This window comes from Pecten maximus, chromosome 6 (genome assembly GCF_902652985.1).
Source record: "Pecten maximus chromosome 6, xPecMax1.1, whole genome shotgun sequence".
In the NCBI taxonomy this organism is placed as follows: Eukaryota; Metazoa; Mollusca; class Bivalvia; order Pectinida; family Pectinidae; genus Pecten; species Pecten maximus.
This window is the reverse complement of record NC_047020.1, coordinates 15404210-15427288: the sequence shown is the minus strand read 5'-3', so window position 1 is coordinate 15427288 and position 23079 is coordinate 15404210. Positions and strand designations below refer to the sequence as shown.

Genomic DNA, 23079 nt, shown 5'->3' with positions numbered 1-23079 from the left:
AACCCTAATGCTATGAAATGAGACATAACCTAAATAAAACAGAGCATCATTCTTTTTTATTAATTGTGTGGAGGCATCAATGTCTAATGATGTGGCTTGTATAATGAGACAAAATCATTAACATGCTATCTTTGTATTTAAGCATCGAACTGCATAATTCCATATTCACATACCGTAAACCAGCGTTTGCGTTGTTGTGATCATTGGTTGCATATTGAAGTATTCCCGTTCGTTGGGGAATCCCTTTCGGTTGTAATTTTCGACGCATCTGATTTACTAATAATCTTGGTATGTGTTTATTTATAATAACCTCACCTGTACACTACTCTACGCTCAGGCATATGTCTATCTAGAGTCTTAGGACATACTGTACGTGCATTTCTAGGAATATAATTAAATTTAGCTATAAAACTGTGCATTTTATAATTATACGACAGTCTAGCAGTGCCTTACCGTAGGCGGCCGGCTCATCTTTCTCTTTTATAGAGTCAAGTATGTAGTATATTTCGGCCGTATACCTCTAAATTTTCCCGGGTTAGGTGGAATATTTCTCTCAATTGTAGGCATGTTATAGCCGGGGTATTTTTATGTACATTTATCCCCAGTGGGGGCAGGGGTGGATATTTTTCATATGAGATATAGGCCGGAGCACGGTTGGGTCACGTGAGCATTGTGAGTATTGTATCCTGCCATAAAAATCGAGACAGAACCAGAGCTGAAGAACTTAAATCACTACACGATGATACACTGGTAACTGTCTCCAAAACTTTTTCACATGTACTTGCAAATCTTTGCCAAACGAATTATAAATATAGTATCAAGACAGTTTATTTGTTTACGTTGTTTTTTCTTCTTCTTTTATTAAACAAGTTAAAATTAAAGTCATGACTTTAAATTCCCGTCTTATTATTTTTTTTGACATAATGTTTCAACAACGGGAACTGTCCGTTGTTCCTGTAGTCGCGGTTTCTGTAGTCACATGCAATCAGTAACACAACAGTGCGTTTTATTTTCTTCCCGTAATACATTTAATTTGAACTTCATACTAGAAATTCGATTTTACTAGCGTTTGCTAGCGACATATTTATCTTTAAGTCAGCTTGTACAAACGTAGGTATGGTAGCTCGATTGTCCGGACACATACGTATTCTCTGACGATCTTTACCTAAATCACTATGAGTAAAGGAAATACCTAATTTGCAATATATTCCCAATGAAACATATAAAGTTATGACACCCCTTACAGTGATTGTAGTGACGTAATGACCTTCTACAGGTCGTTATCAGTGTCGGTATCTATATTCCAACGTATTGCTGTGTTGTTGATAAGATTGATCATGGTGTTTCATCAAAATACAGAAATACATGGCGAGGAAAGGAGACAGTTAAACAATATTTGATCAAAATGATGTTATAAATGATATTTTGATATTTTGATATTTTGACACTACACGCGTGTCGGAACAGGTCTCAAAGGTGTGTTTTATTCTTCTATATTTCATACCATGAATTGATAATATATAAATGATTGTAAATCTTCATTTTTGTACCTTATTTATTGATTACTAGATATTAAAGTTATTACTTCCCAACTACGTCGTTTAACAACTTCAATATAAAACATCCACTGTTTATTTTATACAGCCATGGGTGCATATTTTTTATGTCTGTACACGTACAGCGATTTTATTATCAGCCGAGTACAAGGTCTTAATCGATAACAAAATCAAGGGGAGGTGTAATCTCCGATTTCCGAATGCGTTTGTAGTGGACAGTGAGCGGATACATGTAAGTATATTCATGTTTTCCTGAGCACATATATCTTATTTCATCATTTCGGATAATCTGTGTACAAAGTAATAAAATGGAATTCGGATAATAATCGGATCTTGTAATCTGGTAATCTGATCGTGTGGCTATCGTTGAGGAGGCTTTTTTGAACGTGCACTTAGTATACCAATTATATATAATTATTTGTGACCAAGGCTTATGATATGCACACGAACACGTGATTTAAACATATTAGCGCTATAAATGCATATATGGGAATGAGCTATTTGATTTATTGCATATGAAAGATACCTTTTTGATCCTTCCCATTGTTGATTAAGCATTTATGTCGACAGAATGCCTTAATGGTATTCGACACCTTAATATCTATAAAGATTGAAAAAACAACCATGTAGTTTAAGGTTATCGATGGTTTCCTTGTTTACACACCATTCTATATAATGTCCCATAAATGAATAGATAAACACGTTTAAGGAAAATTAAGATACAGGAATTGTCTGTGTTTCCCTATCATGGCAAATTATCAAACGAGTCCAAAACTTTTCATTTTACCTAGGGTTCTGCCAGAAATCGGAACTGATTTCACCAAATCTCATAGATGCAGAAAATAATGAAATATTTCATTGATCATTTCAACTTTTCAAAGACATTTATGAAAACATTGATAAAAACATTTAGGGTTATTGATTTGAAATACAACAGAATATCAATATAATACAATTTAACGAAGCCGCAAGTAACGAAAATCAATAACGTGACATCGTCTATCCGTGGTTGTTGTTGTTCATCTTTATATCTATAACGAGTACTTGTGATGGGTGATATTAAACTGATAGCGGGATACTCATATGATAAATACAAAATCCTGTTACTGATAAAAAAAAAAATTTGTATTTACTGAAATAAAAAGCTGAATTTCCCTATATTATTATGGAAAGAAGCTATCAGATATCTTCTTTATAATTCTATTCTGTATATGCAAATCTTAATTGAGGTTTTTGTTATTGCAGATAATGGAAGCTCAATGCACAGACCGCCTCTTAGTAGCCGCTATAGATTTTGGGACAACGTATTCTGGCTATGCTTTCTCATTTCGGAGCGATTTTGAGAAGGACCCACTTAAGATGATGGCGAATCCGGTATGGAATTCAGGAAGTAGCCTTTCCGAGAAAACGCCTACCTGTCTCCTACTTGACCCGGACAAGAAACTCAAAGCTTTTGGTTATGAGGCAGAAAACCAGTACAGCCAACTGATCGAAGATTCTGAAGACAATGATATCGATGACAGGCCATATGAGAAATATTACTACTTCAGACGGTTTAAAATGTTATTGTACAACGTTCGAGGGGTAAATACAAAGTGAAACAAAGCATATCTGATAACAAGACTGATAAATTAAAAAAAAAAAAACAACAATGATTTCCCATTTGTCACAGAAGCGCTCGCATAAATGATACGATATAACAATTTGTACAGATGCAGATATAGATTTGTACATAGATATAAAATCGTATGTGAACACGTGACACTTAAGGATGCTCATGTTGTGTGGTATCAAGAAAATGTGTCCAGAATTTTATTATTCTGTAAAAAAGTATTATCTTACAGTGTCCTATCATAGTATCTGCTTAGCATAAAAATAATATAAATAATGGGTATTTTATATATATATATATAATTTTGATGATACATGCGGTATTTTTGTAAAATTAGCTTCCCTACGCCAAGGAATAAAATATCAAATCGGACAGTCTTGGAAATTTTAAACACAGTTTCTTTAGTGATGCCAGTATGTGCATCTTTGGGTAAATACCAATACATCTGCATGATCGAAATTTATCATGCGCCTTTTCAATAGATAGCTTGCTTTATAAAAGTTTTTAAAAAAAATTTGTAGGAACTGGGATATCACTTAGTTTGTGACTAACGTCTTGTTTAACTATTCTTCCTCTGACTAATAATAAATTATTATCTTCAGCTTGACAGTATTTCCTTCTTTATTATTCCAATAACCGTAGAATTGTTAACTTCGCTGTTATTCATTTATTTTCATCTCCTTGCATACCTATCCCATGCATAAAGATGCTTAATTGACAATAACCGAAACTAACTCAAATTACCTTTCACACACATGCTTTGTAGGCTTTCTTCCATGTGGTAGGTAAGTTACTCTTAGTTTTGTTTTGAAGGGCATTACCAGGGAAACAATGATAGAGGATGAAACTGGGAAGAAGCTCCCGGCAATGCTGGTCATATCCTTGTCTATCGGGTACATGAAGGATCACCTCAAAACTCTCATCAACAAGAGGTGTATTGGCCTTGAGGAAAACGACATCCACTGGATCATCACCATCCCTGCCATCTGGGACGATTCAGTAAAACAGTTCATGCGTGAAGCTGCTGTCAAAGTAAGCATTTGTATATACCACATTCGTTTATATTGAGATGGTCATTATTAAAAGGTACATGTATTTAAAGTGTAATTATAGGAAATCAAATACATGATCTTATGATCAGTGGGTGAAGTATCAACAAGAATGCTAGTTGTCCTTCCTCATAACAAAGATAAACTGGTCAAACAAAATAGGGCTGTATAGCGCATGGGAACGAAATCTGACAGTCCTAACGATATTTTATTGTTCTACGTATTAGTTATATGTTTTCAGGATTTTCATCGTGGTAATTAAGTGACATTTTTATTACGAAATACTGTGATATATGTAAGTATATATGATAAAGTGAAACATTTCACGGCGCATAGATAGAACCCCCCCCCCCCCCCAAAAAAAAATAATTAATTAAAAAAAAAAAAAAAATAAAATAAACCAAAACCAAAACAAGAACATATTTCCCCACAGAGCGGCATTAAATCCGATCAACTGTCCTTTGCACTGGAACCGGAAGCTGCATCACTATATTGTCAATTAGTGAAGGTTAAGGTGGCCGAGGTGGATACACCTGGTGGTACTGATGCGAAGAAGAAAGAGTTTGAGTCGGCAAAATCTGGCGAAAAATACATGATTCTGGATCTTGGAGGTAAGTTTTGCGGTTATAATACGTACAATGTATCTTAGGTCTAGCATACCATGCTCCGAAATATAAAAATCTGGAGGATGGATTTTTCTGTACAGTTATAAACATTGTGCAGGCAGAAAATGAAGGACTATTTTCGCTGATTTGTTTCAAAATCATATGTGTAGCGTAACGAAGTAGTGTTAGTGTACAAACAATGGCATCAGAAGATGTAGCTTTGTGTAACATGTGAAAATTAGAGCTATGAAGAGAACAACTGCATAGCCATTTTGTGTGTATAAAAAATCACTGGCGACATTTAGTCATTTCAAAGTCTTTAACATTAATTATTATTAATTATTATTAATGCTTATGTGCCATGCCATGAGCATAACTGTCTGATCACATATAATGTGAAGAGCTGTTAGTTTGATCAGAACTTATGAAATATAATTACACAGGTGGAACAGCGGACATTACAGTGCACGAAAGGCAGGTGAATGACAGTCTGAAGGAAATTCACGAGCCAACGGGAGGACCCTGGGGAGGAACGGCTGTCGACAGGGAGTTCTTCAAATTTCTGGCACAAGTCTTCGGAGGAAAAGTAGTAGAAAAGTTCAAAAGAAAATGTATGTCAGATTACGTGGATTTTTGTAGAGACTTTGAAATGAAAAAACGAACTATTAAAGCAGAAACAACTGGGAAAGTGAGTCTGAAACTCCCCAGATCTTTCAAAGAAATTTTTGAAGAAAATTCAAACACAACTGTCCACAACGCTCTGAGCAATTCTGAATATTTAGAAAAATGTAGATATTTTAGTGACAAACTGAGAATAGATGCAGATGTTCTGAAAGGGTTTTTTGAAGTACCGATAAAGGAAATCGTCAGTCATGTTCACAAGTTGTTGAAGAAAGTAGGAAGGATTGAAATGATCATGATGGTCGGAGGATTCTCAGATTGTGAACTTGTGGACAAAGCTATTCGCGATAACTTCCCTGGTATTGCGATATTGAATCCAAAAGATGGTGTCCTTGCAGTTTTGAAAGGCGCCGTGATATATGGTCAAAACCCCACGGCAATTGTGTCCAGGGTCGCAAGATATACATACGGCTATGAAGTCTGGCCAAAATTTAACCCCAAAATCCATCCCCTGGATAAGAAAGTGAGTCTGAGTGGCATTGAATGTTGTAGGGGAGTCTTCCAGCATTACATTCGCATAGGTACAGAGATACAATGCGGCGACTATATCACATCTACACATCGACCGGCATCGGAGAAACAAAACGACATGACCATCAACATTTACACATCACAGCAGAAAGATCCGAAATATATCACAGATCCAGATGTACGACTACTTGGAACTCTCAAAATTCCACTTCCAGTTTTCAAGCCAGGATTGAGTAGAAATATACGATCACGGTTTAATTTTGGAGCAACGGAAGTGATCGTAAAGGCAGAAGAAGCGGACACAGGGATCATTCACAAGGCAACATTTGACTGTTTGTAGACTAACGTTTATGGATACCCTTGGTATCAGATTTATAGTCCGCGTGATAAAGACAGATGAAACAACGACTTGATACTGACACTTGAATAAGATTTTAAACATACCTGAAGTCGATCGAGACTTTACAACAAACTCAAACAATTATCAGTGATATATTTACAGTAAATTTTCATCATGCAGCAATGGAAAAGGCCTCAGAATTAATTCTAGGAGGCGATTAAGGGAACTGACATAGGTCGAAAGACCACGAAAAATGCAAATGTAACCTTATATTTACGCATACTAGCCTATTAAGCAGATTTCACATACTTGTTTTTCTTTTACAAAATATTGACAATAATTATGTATTTTAGTATATAGCGATTTTATGTCAGATTTTTAACCACAAATTGATCCACGTAATACTAGATGACCCAAATAATCATCAATGACATGTTTAAAGTGCTAAATAAAACAGGAAGTTGACAATTCTCGAGTCACTTATCTGTGATGTCTTTTCTGTTTGACCAAATTTAACTTATTGGTGTTTGGAACACATGATCATTTTAGAAAGAATAAATGTCGTTTTACGTTTATCCTAATCTAGTCCACGCACAGCACAATCTGAAGATTAGGCAGTTGACGTAGACGACGTTCCGTCTCGTCTCACTAATGCTCGTTTGGTGCCAAATCTGGAGAAACGCCCCACCAGGGAAGAACATTGAGTGTTGGTTTAAGTAGTCGATAACAACACGTGCAACATACGAACGTATGTTGTCTAGCTGTAACGTCACTTGATGCTGTCTGGCACGAATGAAGGGTACAACATTTTGTGGAATGGTCACATCGCTGTATCGAATTCCAGTCAAATTACCTTAGACAAACACAAGAGGGGATCTGCCATGGGCAGTGATCCCTCCTCAACCCATGGCACTGCCACCACCAGAAGAACGTCGTCTTATGACGCAGGCATCTTGGAATCTTTTCCCCACACGACGATACACTCTGCTACGGCCGTCACTGCTATTTAAGTGTAATCTTGACTTATCCGTGAAATTGACGCGAATAAAGTACATGTCAATTGGCGTTGGGTGTATCGGACATGCCTTCGACACCACGTTACTCGTTCTTGGCTATGACGGTGAAGCAATACAGACTTATGGCGTGGCGTCCCGGCCTAATTTCGTGTTCTCTCAACCGGTTACGGACGGTTCTTGGGTGGATATTGTTTAGTCCACGAATGCTTCTAGACGTTAAACTGGCCGTTTGGAAACGAGTTCTAAGATGCGTTAACCGTATGTGATTGTCCTATTGACATGACGTCACATGCAGACGCCTTGAACGCGGTGTATCCCGAGTTGTGCCACATTGTCGATAACGTCTTACGAAAGGCTCTATGCTAGTATATGGTATTCATATGCATATGGAAACGCTGTGCGGCGCCATATTAGGTCATTCCAACCTTAAGCATGCCGATTACCCGCAAACGCTTATTTTCCGTCATTTGTGGTATTACCAGAAATCGCGATTCCTTCAAATATGGTACCCATAGAAAGATACTGACATTGAAATAACGATAGGTATTCACTTACACGTGTATTGCCTTCCAATAACGTCTAAATGATATTGCCCGGGCAGGTCTGAAAACGCACATGCGCTGTTGACCAAACCACATAATAGCTTGTGGTTTGACACTATACATATGTCCATGAAAGCATGTCAAAACCGTCGCGCCCTGGAATCCCAGGGCACCCAATCAAATTGCGTTTTACATTCAGGCTTGGTTTCACAGGAAACAACAATTGCGGCGCCCAGTGCAGAGCTACATTGTCGACTATGTCATGGTATTTTATCTAAATACAGATACATACAATCTTTGGGGAAACATTCGCAGTGATTGATCAATTGATAGAAGTCATTGATCACATTTCTCATCAAAATGACATAAGCCTCCTTGTGTGTTTTTAAACATCACAGATGAAATAAATCGGTAACGTTCGTTTTGATTGGTCGAAAACTTCATACGTAAAGGGTGGTAATTTCGAATCTCCGCTAGAGGGCCAGAACTGACGCCTATATCTGCCCAGGGTTCGTGGAGTGTAACGTAATCAAAGCCTTGGCTAGCGAAGATGATCAACATGCGCCATATCTCTTTGACCATTTCTCATTTATGCGTACCAGACTGATAACCAGATTTCTCATATAATTATTTAAGAAAATATTGAAATTTTGTTTAGCGATGATAGAACAAAAACACCGCAGCCTGATTATGAAATTAAAGAGTTCCGGTCTTAAGAAATACATATTGATTTACAAAATGTTCTTTTCCATCCAAAACTAAAAAGTGATTGTCAAGAGAAATTATAACGTCCCAGGATAGCGTTGGTGTGTTATTATGCTCTTTCCCCGGTTTAGTTAACAACATGAATAATGACGTAAAACACCGATAACGCATATTTTTATCATTTTAAATCAATTAAGTAACTGGACGACACTTTCATTGTGTGTTTTTATTATTTTTCTCCAGTTTCAAAATCTTGTTAAATCACACCAATTTACTACTACATCATGTATACTTACGAGTGTGAAATAAATTACATATAAAAAATGACGAGTCGTGTGACCTGTTCCTACCACAATAACATCAGCTTGAATCAAAGGGGAACGTGAAAACAATTAGAGTTCGGGTCAAAGTTCGAATTCTAGATCAATCAAAATACCGGAAGGTTATATTACACTAGGGAAATATGAAAAACACATTAAACAGTCACAATAGTTTTACATGGCCTGAGAGTGGAGTAACACAGCGTAATGTGGTAGAAACCAGGGTATATTGTTTTAAAGTACAAAAGTAGAAGAGGAGCCATGATTTTAATGAGAATGTGAAGCACTTCGATGGAGACATATACAATTCCATTGTCATACATCACATATTGTAACACATACATGATTGGAAGATGAAATATTTATTTATTGATCATATGGAGTCTTTCAATAGAATACCAAGGGGCATACATAGAACACCTCTATAGATTCCACAGGTTAACACCAGGTCACATGCTTGAATATGTTAATACTTCCTGACATACACTGATGGTGAGAGAAAATCGCATTTCCTTAATATTAGTTTTGAAACTACATTGCTGCAAATACCGAAAAAATAGAAACACTTCCATATGTTCCATTAACGTGCTTATAAAAACGACCTATATCGACAGCGTGTTAATTAAAATGGCCCATATGAACAGTCTGTGCCATATTAAACAAAATAAGTGTCGGCAATAGCATTGTACGTATACAGTATGTACCCTATCACATATATAAGTACAGATATGACAATTTATCAGATACTTGTATCTAAGACGGGAATATATTACAATGTATATACTTATAGTATTTATATTATGTGTTGCGTTTCCTATATATGGCGTAAGTAAACCAAATAGTAGTTATGAGACAGTTTACTACAGTGATTCGGTGAGTATATTTATACAGCTCCAAGTGTTCTCAATTTACTTTCGGTATCTACAGGTCTAGAGCGCCTTCTAATTTTTTTAGCATTTAGGCATATAAGCAACCACAAAAATAAAGCAGTTTCATATGTTATGACGCTACATTTTTATAAGGAATGTAGGTTTCTAATTTTCACAAAATTATTTTAAGAGCAAATCCAGATACCAAAATTACCAAAATGTCAATGTCGTCACAGGGGCTCGTTTTCGAATTTTGTCATTGTCGTCACAAGGTCTCGTGTTCGAATTTTGAGAAATGCAAGTATAAGACAACATCAAAAGTCCAGCATTTTTCAAAAATCGGGGGTATCGACATTGTTTTTGGATGTGTATACAGACTGGATTTTAATGTCGTGGTTATCATCTTATGTCAATTGCCTATCTTACTCAAAATTCGAAACCAAGCCCCTGTGAACATTGTCTGCTACCGAGAGACACTTATCTGACCGATAAGACATGGAATCCGTTCAAACGAAATGTCCTTCACCTACTGTCAGGACCACTTTCATTAAAATAATTTTAGAGTCAATAATACTAGTAATAATAGTCGATACTAGCATCTGGTAACAGTTCAATGCTTGAGAAAACTTAGCAAAAAAATGTTTCTGGAATATTCCGTCTTAACAGTATTCCAAAATTATTCACGATAACAACATGAATAACATAAAAGTGCGATGAAAAGACACTAAGAAAAAAGAGGAAAGAATGATGTATTTTATGTGTTCAATTTAATTCTCTAAATAGTTTGGAAATTTGAGGTATTAATAGAAATGTTATTTATCTCATGCACTTTCGTTGAGTTACAGTCCTGAAATTTTGTAGTACACAATGAAACGAGACGTTTTTTTAACACAATTCACATAAGGAACACCCATTTGTTATATACAACATGTCATATAAGCGACGCAAGTATATAAAATGTATATCTATAGTTTAATTGCTCGTAGTTTGAATGGTTTGGGAGATTTTGTCATTCCCATAAACCCCTGTAATGATGGTAGACAAGTTGGGTCCTCGGGAAGCAACCGGAAGTTCTGAACAAGAGAAGTCAGGAATAAGAAGAGTTCCATTTTCGCTAGCGTCTCCCCGGGACACAGTCTTCTTCCTGAAATCAGCAACGTAATTTAAACTGAGGACATGATCAGAAACTTCGGTAGTAAAACAGGGGGCATATACCTATGACTGCTTTGAGAGAGATTGTATAGTATTATAAGATAAAATATGATGAAAACTTAGTAACTGAAGAAAGTCACTATTTACGACCGTGCTGTATTCATTAAAGGATTTGTTCACTTACCAACAGAAAAAGCTGTGACTTTGTCACAGCCCGTGACTCTTCCGTCGTCCCCTATAAACCGTGAGGGGCAGAATGTTTCCGGATGGAGAAACAATTTAGGGTCATTCATGACGGAGTCGAGGTTTGGGACTAGAATAGACCCACGGGGAATGAAAAAGCCCTTGTACATTGTATCCTGGGCGGCTCCATGCGCCACGGCGAGAGGGGCTACATTGGCGTGACGTAAGACTTCAATAATGAAGGCTTCGAAGAAAGGCATGTCTTGTTTATCGGAAATAGATGGCGCCCGAGACCTTCCGATGACTTGATCTATTTCCTGTCTTAATTTGTCCTGTATGTCTCTGTAATGTAAAAGGTAGAGTACTGCCCATCGGATACTTGTCGCAGTCGTTTCCGTTCCGGCAGAGAACACATTTCCGATTAATGTTGTGAGGTTGTCATCTGAAATAGACACGAAAATAGAGCTACATTTATTTTGAAGCTTGGGTACACCTTTGCATACATATATCTAACAAAATTGTTTCTGTATTTACACATCAGTAAAACCTATAGTCTTATTTAGGTTGTATATGACATCAAAAACATGGTATTCTAGTGATGCTTATTTACGAAAAGGAAAATAAACATATACCGTCAAAATACTAAAGCTTTATCTAGATTTGAAACATTCCTGTTATAATAAAAAAAAATACATTTTTAATTGACAAAAACGAACGCTAATAATATGAAATATCTACAGACCAGTTATGATATTTCACAAAATCTCATATTAACAGGACACTGTACCCGTCTCTTACCTGTAAAAATGGTGTTGGGTTCGCCTACGTGATTTTTCTGTTCTTTCAGAAAGGCATCAGTAAAATCATGGATATTTGTTAAATCAAAGCCTTCCTTATGAGACTCTATCTGTTCGACGAAGAATTTTTTAATTCTAGCAGTATTCTTTATCAAGCGTTTTGCTCCGAACATGTCCCCCGGTAAATATCTTAAACACGGGAAAATACCAATAATACCAGTTTGCCCAACAAGTTTAAAATTTTGGTCCAATAATTCCAGAAGGGTTTCAAACGTCTCGTCACCATGATCGAATCTACGGCCAAATATCAGACTGCAGATGACATTTGACACACTTGTGTAACTGACACTCTTTATGTCAAATGGTTCTCCATTTGTTTTCTTTATAACAGCTAAAAACGTCTCAACCTCTTCCATGAGTTTCGCTTCCATTGACCTTTTTCCAAATCCAAAATCTCGGAGAGCGCTGATGGTAAATGCCCTGGTCTCTTTCCAGGTCGTTCCCGAGCTCCCGGATATGCCTACAATTAAAAAAAAAACCAGGTGTATTTCAGTTTGACATGCAGAATACTTCAACCATGAGGGTATAATTTATCTTAAGATAATAGAGGGATAGATATGAAGCATGGAAAGGGAATGAGTTCTTTATTTTGTATTTTGTTATTAATTTTCTATAAAACGTCTTGCCTATCATTTAGAATGGTCATGAGCGACTCTTTCGAAAAAAAATATATTGCCGGAAGAACAAGAACCTAATAAAAGTCAGCGTGTTTCCTGCCTTCCAATTATAATATCTATATCGATTAGCATTGTATGTACCAGTGTCAATGTCATATTCTGGGACTTTCCGGGATTAGGGTATGTATGCTTATAGTCAACATGCTGAGTTACCATATTGTTTTAAGAGTGTGTGTGATGCTCTTGTCTGTGTGCGAGGGTTTCACAAAAGACAGACATTGGAATATATCTGTTAAAATGAATTTAATAATATGCCGAATAATGAATATAGACTGCATCATACAACGTGCCCGGGCTATAACAGGACAAGTATTGTGATGTTTCTTGTCGATGTACAGTGGTGATCGTCGTTGTATTTTTTCAATTGTGTATATATCTATCATATGATGTCAAACGGAGGTCTAGCAATGTCCCCTGTTTGTGTGTTATACACTGTGTACTGTAAACAAAAAGCTGACGTAGATTTCAGTTTTGTAGATGCATTCTTCGATAGTTTGATAAAAGCTATGTTACTAAAAGTATTCTCTGAAATGTCTCTCTTACCTCTCCCTCTGGACATCAGCTCCATAATATACGTTCTTGGTCTGTCCGAGAAAACATCGCCATTTTTAACAAATGCTTCCTTTAAAGTTTCATAGCCGTTGAACACAATAAATAAATTGCCGCCAACACGAAGACTGAAAACATCACCATAAATCTTTCTAAGTTTCCGAAACGTTTGTAACTTATCTTTGGATCTGAAGTACCCCATGTTCCCTATGAGGGGTAGTGGTTGTGGCCCCGGGGGAACATTGGACCACTTTCTCCATCCTATGTAGTATTTACCGAGGAGGAAGACTGTGGACACCAAGGCTATCTGGTACAGGTAGTCCGATACTGTGTGTTGTATCCACATACTGTCTCATCTATGTCGACAATTCTATATCAACACAGACACTGGTGCAGACCTTCGATGAGTATATTTTATAGGAGAATATCATCACCCGGGACTATTATAGACCGCTCGTTGACAAACAGGAAGAATATCGGGAATATACCGGAAGAAGTTTCCTGTTGATGTTATTACATCGAGAATGAAATGTGCAGAGATTTCAATTACAAAACACTTGTGGGCCTACGAGGAAGAATGATATATACGTGTAGCAAACGTGACCATTGACATGCTTTTGAAAAGGTTAACTACGATTCTAAGAAAAAACCTATCTTAGTACTTAGAATTGTTGACGATTGCGATAAGGGTGGTAGTGATGATATTGAATGAAACAGCTTAGATATGACGCATATATTACAAAAATAATGTCGTGATCAATTCTATCTTTATGATTAACAATCCTTATTGATTAAAAAATATCAACACTAATGCCGATACTAAATTACAAGATTCCTGTTGATTTATATTTTTTTACAGAAAACTTTCCGGAGGGAAGTTTGGGTGCAAATGGTAAAATGTTAATTGATACTGTCTCATGTTAAGACCTGAATATTTGCTATTATGTCAGACTCATGACTGTTATATACATGTACTAATTCCATAGTCAGCATGAATGACAGGCATTGTGAATGGCGTTCACTTAACCCCAGTCACATAGGCACCGTCCAGCTATGACCTTATTGTTTTATAGGATTTTAGAAAATACTAAATAACAAAACATCCAACATGACGTTATAGCTTTTCTCTCGTGTCAATGTCATCCAACCAACGACTTTACATGTGGCGTTGGATTTTTTTCTCTCCTGTAAATACTCCCAACTATCAAATTTAAATAATACAATGGGTTGTGAATTTTTCTGTCGTGTCAATATCCCCCAACAACAACCAAATACTTCATGGAGTGATGCTTTTTCTCCTGTCAATACCCCCAACAAACAACAAACACTACACAAGTTTTTCCTGACAACATCAAACAAGCAATTAACCTGATATGTGGTGACCTGTTGCTTTCCTGTTGATATTTTTCAGCCAACGAACCATACATGGGTTGATAAAATGGTTTTACGTCGGCAGTAGTCTTGAGATTCCGTCCGTATTGTGCGAGCTTACTGTGAAACCATTGAAGAGACCATTACTAATTAATAAACTTCGATTAAAAGCAAATATCTTACTATATATCTAATCTGTTGCTTATACATTTGTGTTTCATATTTATTCCAGTTATCAGCTGATCAATAACCTGTTTGTTTACATTCTTCATTGTATGATGTGCGTGACCTATATCACATACCTTATTCATTACATACTTCTATGATGCGTTTCTCTATAACCTGTTATCTAAGGAGGTAAGTGTACGTGTTTCTGTGACAAAGTACAACTGTTCGTCACAGGGTCAAGTGACAGACGCGACTCGATGTGAAGAAGCAATTTCCTATTCTACTTATGCGTCATTATCATCGGCACACTTCGGGCGCGGCATGTAAAACAATTGTGTTTTTGCTCAAATTTTAAGGATTGTTGCAAGTTAGAGGACTATGTTTCTACGTAAAATGATTTCATATTACAACTTTGGATAAATAAAACATATATGAACAGCTTTATTACGTATAATAGCGGGGTGAAATCGGTTTGGTCATTTTTTTCAAGAAAGCGTGCATCTGAGGTACTCTTGCACCATATGTACTGGTAAATCATTACAAATCAAACAATGGAATGGTTACACAACATTTCTTTTCGAAAAGATTACACAGCGAAATGCTGCGTTTGAATGAAGTCGATAGGGATAGGGTCTTTGCTCTGGTAATGCGGCGTCAACATAGAGGCATATGCTTCTCGCACCCCTGTAACCGATTCCAGACGGCGGCTGAGACGACACGTCAATTTGTCGGCACTTCTGGTCGGTCAATGTGTCAGGGAACGGTAAGAAATCGGCTGCGGGAGTTTCGTGTAAGGCCAGGACGTCCCTATGTTGGTCCACCACTTACGCAGAGGCGACGCCAACGTCGAATGCAGTGGTTGCTTGCTCGTGCACTTAATCAGTTTCGGAGACGCGTGTTGTTCACTGTTCTCGCTTTACAGGTCAGATATCGGCGAAAAACTCACGTGATCGGGCAGGTTACCACACACCTTTTCACACCCGAACGGGTGGACAGCAAGGGTGTTACCACTGTGCCGTCCGACCATCCCTAAGTGAAATGAATTAGCCCACTATGATCTAGATGTGTAATTAACCACCAAATATATTCCCCTTTTTTATTTGAGAAACCAGATCCCGCCTAAAAAACAAACAAAAAAACAAACAAACAAACAAACAAAAAAACAACAAACAAACAAACAGAGCAACACTATAAATATTTACCAATCACATGTTAAACAGCAGGAATAAAATAAGGCTCACCCTTCCGATACTCTCCCGTATGAGGGGAAATAGGCTTTTTAACCACTAAAACACTCCCACAGACTAACGCATGTTTTGCAATGTATGTGCTTACATGATTAATTTTATTTAAAATACAACCGAGACATTTCGTGCTACCTATTTAATGAATCATGCGACAGGCGATATTTCACAACTGCCACTATTGAAATGTAAGACGTTTTTGGAGCCACATCTAACCCAGTGATTGTTGGAGGCATAAGGGGCTGTCTCAGTGCCACATCCGCTTACGCGCATGTCATGTTCCCAGTTGTCATTAATTAGGGCCTTGATCTCAAACCAGCCGTTCTCGGTTTTGGAACAGTCCATATCCACGTCTACCAACCAGTAGTGCTGACCATACCTATAAAAGTAACATCGTGTGCAAAAACTTATCACAAACGCACTTTGAACTGAGACACTGCATTCATGATCCATTACCACTGGCCGTAAATCATTTGTTTTGGTTTAGATAACTCTTATAAAGAACATTCTTCTTTATTACTGGAGAGTGACGCTTTCTGCCCAAGATAGCACTGGGTGATGAAGACTTTAACTTACCATTAGTATCGGCCTTCGTTTTTGGCTATTTTCAGCATGGATGCAATCCACGATACCAACGCGGTAATGACTATAAGACTCTTTCATATGTGTATATGTAGGATAGGGATATTCCACCCGAGGGGTCACAAAATGTGGTGAAACCCGAGGCTTGCCGAGGGTTTTACCACATTTTGTGATCCCGAGGGTGGAATATCCCTATCCTACATACACACATAATGAAAGAGTCTTATTCTCTCATATCATTACCGAATTTCTGGCGAAAGTGTCCCTCAGCCATCCATTTTCTTCAATTTTTTAATTTCTTTATTTGACGTTTTTACTAAATATACTTGTGATATTCTGAAAGATCATACCCTATATTGGCAAACTATGTTTGCACACAATTTTCATTCATTTTGTGGTTAAGTGATGAACGAATGAACAATTCGCCGATAAAAATTACCGTAACTTGACCGACTTTTACGTGGCCGTGATCAAATTGTCAACATCCGAGAAAAAGAAGTTCTATCAACAATACTGAAAGCCAACGCTGAAATGAGTTTTCCAACTTCACATATAATTTGATTTGCACCTCGACATATTTAATCATTTCACAGAACACACTGTACTTTTACATGTCAAGTCAAAATTTTTTTTTTATAAAATACCACGTCACTGCATGACGTCACGACTGTCATTGGAATTCCATTCATAGTTCAAGGATATTGAGAGTGATGTCGATCTCGATCGCCATGACGCGGCGATGTTTCGTGGCTGGTAATTTTAAATTCACTGTGATTTTGGCAACTTCGTGTGTGAACCAGCGAACAGTGACTCTATACGAGTATTCGATCTTTTCTGTGACATAGGATTATATGTGTTTAACCGGTTGTCTTGATGGAATGACGAAGGTAGGTCAGTCGATAGGCTAACGATGATCATATTGAAAGGCTAGGATGGCAGTTAGTTTTCATGGTTACTCTACACAAATATAGACTCTGAGTTACAATTAAAATAAATATTTTTATATGAACATCGAGGGGTGTCATTTTTACCGAATGTTCGTTCATTTAAGAGCCAATTCCCAACTTCCAAATACACAATTTACTGAGTAGGCCTAACAGTTACTGACAGTACAGTAGAGTACACAAATTCCAGGGCCCTCTGCTGACGCAAACGGAACCATTTCATAGGTTGTGACGTTTGACATTTTCTTTTTTATATTTTTTTATGTATGGCTTTTATTTTACTTCCTGTCATTGCCAGGTGATTGCGTGTATTTACATGTTTTTAATGACAAATGACAAATCTGTCGGGTAGGCATGTCTGTATTTGTCTGTAACTGTTACAACAGGCCTGAGGCGTAGTCTAACTGTTTGTTACAGTAACGGAGTTATATGTTCGCTCAGACGAAATGTCTAATCGTTTAACCGTGTAGCCCTATTGATTTACTGCTGATATGATATATATTTATCTAAGAATGTATGTATTTTTATAGTTAAGTCCAACGTTTCAAAACCGACACCGACGATAAGGACTGTCGGATGTGAACACAAGCAGACGACGTTGTGAGAGTTGTCCCCCTTGAACGCAGATTAATCCGCGCGCGTGAAATGCTATGTAAGATAGATTTATCTTACATAGCTATCTTACATGGGCAAACTCTATCCAACATGGCGAAATATGAGAGAAAACCATTTCAGATAACAATTTCAACTCTGTTTACATCTATTGTGTACAGGTTTGATGGGTAAAGACTAAACTACACTAAACCCTTCTTTCGCCAAAGACCTGAACTTTCTAAAACAATTCTCAACTTTGTTTTTCATCTCATCTTCCCTATTTGGGTAGTAGGAATATCTTCAACACATACACTATCAATAACAATAAAAGTAGTCTACCAGTCCTTCTATAGCGGTTCGCAACCACAGGTGGATGTCCTTTTATGATCGGAAAATGTTAAGGACAGTTGCACTTTTGAAAACGAAAGTTGAAAAATGGCGAAATAGTCTCTGAAGGCTTCGCTTTTAATAGTTAAAAGATTGCAAGTGATTTTGCCAGATGCTGATAAGGGTAAAAAATGGATTTGGTCATATAAAGATTTGTCTGTCCTCTCTGATAACATTTTAAAATAAAGTATGCCTAAATCTCCAATCCGAAACCAAAGCCAGAGGAATTCAACAAAATTCTCCCTTCGATATACATACGTATTTAAGGGCGTGTAGCCGTGACCTCCAGGTTGGTTGGTTGTCCATACGGCTGGGGTACCCTTTGCTGGCGCCCCGTGAAATGACCCTTGACCCGGCTCAGGTCCGTACCAGTCCAGAAAATGGTCACCTTGTCGCCACGCGTTGTATCCAGCATAATGGTCACCGGTACCAATATCGCGGCTTTTTATTGGAATGGCGCACGCACTGGAGGACGCCTGGTTGGTGCAACCTATAGGACCATTTAGATACACAAGTTTGTTAAATCCTTGATTTACGTCCTGAGATAAAGCTTCTTTTTGTCAGTGGTTAGTTTGATAACTAGTTTGTTCGAAATTGAATGATTGTAGAATCTAAAAGAATTTGTTTTCTATATTCATAAATAAGTGATTAGATATTCCAATATATATTGGTCCAAATCAAACATTGAATATTTTACCGTCTCGGTGGCTGTGATCAATTCCTCCTCTAAGGAAGACGTTCTGTCCTGTCCTGGTTTCTGCTTGTATTAAAATAACAGTTCTTGCCCATCCGGTAGGAGCAGGACCAAAGGTAACTGAAGCGGAAGTGCTAACAGGACCAGAAGTGACAGCATGCCCAGCTGTGATGCCGGAGTTACCACCGGATGTGCCGTGCGTTTCTGTAGGTTCTGAAGGCCCACCTTTTTGAGTTGAGAATAAGCATATTTCTATTTATGGAATATTTTTTCATTATTTTTAATCAAAGCATCGGAACTCTATTTTCAGTTTAACATAAATCTCTGATTCAAAAATTGAAGTAAAGTGATAATTCGTTAGTTGTTTATAGAACATTTGTGGATTTGTACATTATAGATCTCATACATATTGGAAGCAATGTGATAAATTAAATAGCTAAAATCTAAAATATCACTGGATGTATTTATTTAGGAATGTGTTCTCTATAAGTACCCGTTTCAGATAGGGATGGTGAATTGAGTTCTCCAAATTAAAACCAAAACCATCTTTTCTGAAAGGGCTTGCATGAGATTGGTTTGTTTTATCTGGATATGTTTCATCGATACTACTTTACTTTCACATTTTACTACCTTAATTCGATAGTTCTTAAATCTCCTCCTTTGAAAGGGCTCTCACAAGATAACGATGGGAGTACTTTATTTTAGAGAATTGATTTCCGCCTTGTTGGATCGATATAAAAGTGTTTGTTGAGATACTGTTTCAGGCCTAAATGATTATATCACGGTCACTGTAAGGATATTTGGGAAATCAGTTTTTACTCATAACAATAACTCATCAATGATTGGAGATACTGACTATGTGTAGCATACACTATTAATAGTGTTTATTTCATAATTTTCAACAGTTACTCACAACTTACCAACGATGAATGCTAGTATAGGATTTTCGTTGTCACTGATGACTATGTGAGCATTCACCACTTCCGTCGACAGTGACTTTAGTCTTACAGTCGGTGATAAGGTCACAGTACTGCCCAGCCGGAAGTCCCGTCTGTAGCGTTTCGTCCATGTGTCCTTGTTTTGTCATAGCAAAGAATCCCTTATTTCCTCTGCTGAAAGATACCTGGTCATTCTCATCCCTCCAATGATTGACGTCTGTCCCCGCTACAGCATTGCGGAACCCAACCATATTTGCAATAGCCGACCATCTATGTTCACACACCCATCCGTTTCCACATAAACCATCCCCATCGATTGTTACATCCTTAGTAGAGAAGTCGCCATTGTGAGGTGGTCCCTGGTCCGTGCTTTGGAAATAATAGCTGCTCATAACGCGTGGAAAGCCGTAGTTATTAGCCAATGTAAACGCTTGAGCCAATTTGTAATTTCGTGGTTGTTTGTGTGTGATGAGATTTCCTCCTCCACCATGACCTCTCTGGTTGTCATGGTTATCTACAAATATGAAAGCATGAGCGGAGTCTGTCATTCCCCATCCATAATCGACCACGTTATTCAACTGACCGAAATTATTGATCCCCCAGGCGATCTTTTGACAATACCTCATTTCAGTGACGTAACCGTACGGCTCGTACTCTGTGACCTTCACCGCGCCATCATTCTGGTCTATGACCTCGTGGTAGAAGAATGGTTTTCCGCCTTCAGGTAGGTCGTTGGTCCTCTCCTGGATTGCTTTGATGTCCGCTGGCCACATGTGTTTAGAAGCATCTACTCTGAAGCCTGCCACACCCATAGCTATGAGTTTATTGAAGTAATCTGATATTTTGTCACGGACGTATTCTAAGTTCTGGTTTAGATCTGTCAAACCCACCAGGAAACAATTTCGTACGTTGTTTGGATCACCGTAGTTGTTGACATTTCCATCGCCGGAAGGACACTTGCTTCTTGGATTGAAATGTTCCCGTCGGTATGGCACGCCAGGAAAGTCGAAGTTATCCGAGTCAAAATGAGTACCACCAGTGCCCGTTCCGATTCTGCCGAGTCCCGCCATGTGGTTCACGACAACATCGACGTAAATTCTTTTTCAGAAATAGATTATAAATGAATAAACAATACATGATTAAATGAATTATTTCTTAATAACGTAAATGATGAAGTAAAAGGAAGCAATACATTTGATCGTAAACGATAGACGGAGACAATGTCAAACAAACCAAAATAAGATATTGTGTTTGAAAAAGTATATTACATGATATAAATATGACTTAATAATGACGTATGCTATCTGCTTGACGTCACTCGTCACTCACCTGACCCCTACGTTCTTACAGCGGGTGACCATATCCTTGAACTGGGCCTCATTACCACTGCGGGTGGCAATTTTGTAACTAACCGGCTGATAGCGTTCCCACCAAGGACGTGGGTCAATGACGGCATTCTCATTGGCTGGGGACACCTTAACAATTACAGGGCACAGAGTAATGCGTGCATAGTAAGGTATAGACTATCTAACACATATGTTTTAATAATGTTTTATTTAAGGTTTAATTTCGACTAAATATTTATGTATATGCATTATAAAAAAAACAAAAACAAAAACAAAAAATCTATCTGCAGTTTTATTATTCTTTTCTTGCTTCAGATTCAGATATGCCCCCACCCCCCCCCCCCCCCCCCCCCCCCCCCCACCCCCACCCACCCACCCTTCCCCTTGTTATCATTAATATTATCATTATCATTCTATATAACTAGATTCAACATTAGTATATTCTACTTCCTCTATATCCACTCGTACTGTGGCCAAACTTCTGTTACCGTGTACAAACCTGAACACCGCAGTAGCCTTTCTTTGACAAGAACCGTTCGCATTCATCTGCAATGTCCGTCCATTTCCACTCAAATAAATGAACAATAACCTGCTTTCCCGAGCAGTGAGGATCAGTATATTCAGATTTGACTGCAAGGAAAAAAAATAAAGTATTCCCGCACAAATGCATTACATTGTGGAGCATGGGGGGCTTTTATGTCTCATCTTGTTTCAACTCAAAAAATGTTGCCTTCGGAAACGAATTTATTGTCGTATATTTTGTCTGGAATTTCTCAGGGTATAAGATATAGATAATTGCTGAAATATATACATAGAGTAGTCTAATGTTCTGTGATTAACGTTTAGACAAACTTCAATAAATATATAAATTACCCAGAGAGTATGAAAAGTCTTCTCTAGAGCTACCTCTCCTTTCACGTAAGTCTACACCCGGTGACATCCTAGATGGTGTATATAGCCCTTCTATAGTTCTGGTACTGATCAGTCATACTGATTTTAATCAGATAAGATGTATAAGAAGGAAAATCCGTAAGTTTATTAACTCGGGGAGATACATTGAATGTACGTTCCTGATTGACTGATTAACATCGACAATAGTATCACTTTAGAGATAAACGTTTTATCCATATACGGAAGAGTTTTACTTTGATGTCATATGGACATTTCTATTTACAATTATATTAGCCCTCGGTCCATATCAACCCAAAGGTTTTATTTTTAATTTTTTTTTTATGAGAGTGTGTTGATAATATTATTATATTGGATAGAGAAATTGACGTAATGCGTGAGGTTGAGTGATAATAAACGGTCCACGATAACGTTAATCTGCCAATAAAACAGCGTTTTAAAATGCGCTTTGCACATCAGAAATGGAACAAATTGTGTGGTCTGTTTATCTCCGTTTCTTATCTGAACCTACGTATCTTCAAAGAGCATTAAGTTATAAGCAAGTAGCATTTCCATACGAACGTAAACACAGTATATAAACCAAATGGTTGGTATACAATTTTGTGGACAGCAGAGCCCTTCACAACTTACCATAGAAAGCGCTGATGGCGAGGACAATAGCCGCTCGGACAAACGCCGCTTGGACAAACATTCTCCTCCTCACGGTAAGAAGGACCAA

The 23079-nt window shown here is 37.6% G+C and overlaps 3 protein-coding genes across 3 annotated transcripts; 1 reads left to right on the top strand and 2 right to left on the bottom strand.

Moving 5' to 3' along the window:
- The first annotated feature begins 1470 nt into the window (after nt 1–1470).
- LOC117329079 (heat shock 70 kDa protein 12A-like) lies at nt 1471–6780 on the top strand. Its single transcript, XM_033886792.1, has 4 exons — nt 1471–3140; nt 3982–4200; nt 4651–4828; nt 5266–6780. The coding sequence occupies exons 1-4, from the start codon at nt 2805–2807 to the stop codon at nt 6312–6314; spliced, it is 1782 nt and encodes a 593-aa protein (XP_033742683.1). The 5' UTR covers nt 1471–2804; the 3' UTR covers nt 6315–6780.
- Nucleotides 6781–8788: 2008 nt separating this feature from the next.
- Nucleotides 8789–13641, bottom strand: LOC117329078 (cytochrome P450 2F2-like). The gene is made up of 4 exons (XM_033886791.1): nt 13179–13641; nt 11900–12418; nt 11103–11543; nt 8789–10910 (listed from the first exon to the last, which is right to left on the bottom strand). The coding sequence occupies exons 1-4, from the start codon at nt 13528–13530 to the stop codon at nt 10732–10734; spliced, it is 1491 nt and encodes a 496-aa protein (XP_033742682.1). The 5' UTR covers nt 13531–13641; the 3' UTR covers nt 8789–10731.
- Nucleotides 13642–15901: 2260 nt separating this feature from the next.
- LOC117329077 (alpha-amylase-like) lies at nt 15902–23079 on the bottom strand. The gene is given in 8 exon segments (XM_033886790.1): nt 15902–16346; nt 18733–18964; nt 19172–19393; nt 20089–20143; nt 20145–21204; nt 21436–21581; nt 21952–22082; nt 22992–23079. Coding segments are annotated over 8 exon segments (2139 nt in total). The 5' UTR covers nt 23053–23079; the 3' UTR covers nt 15902–16114.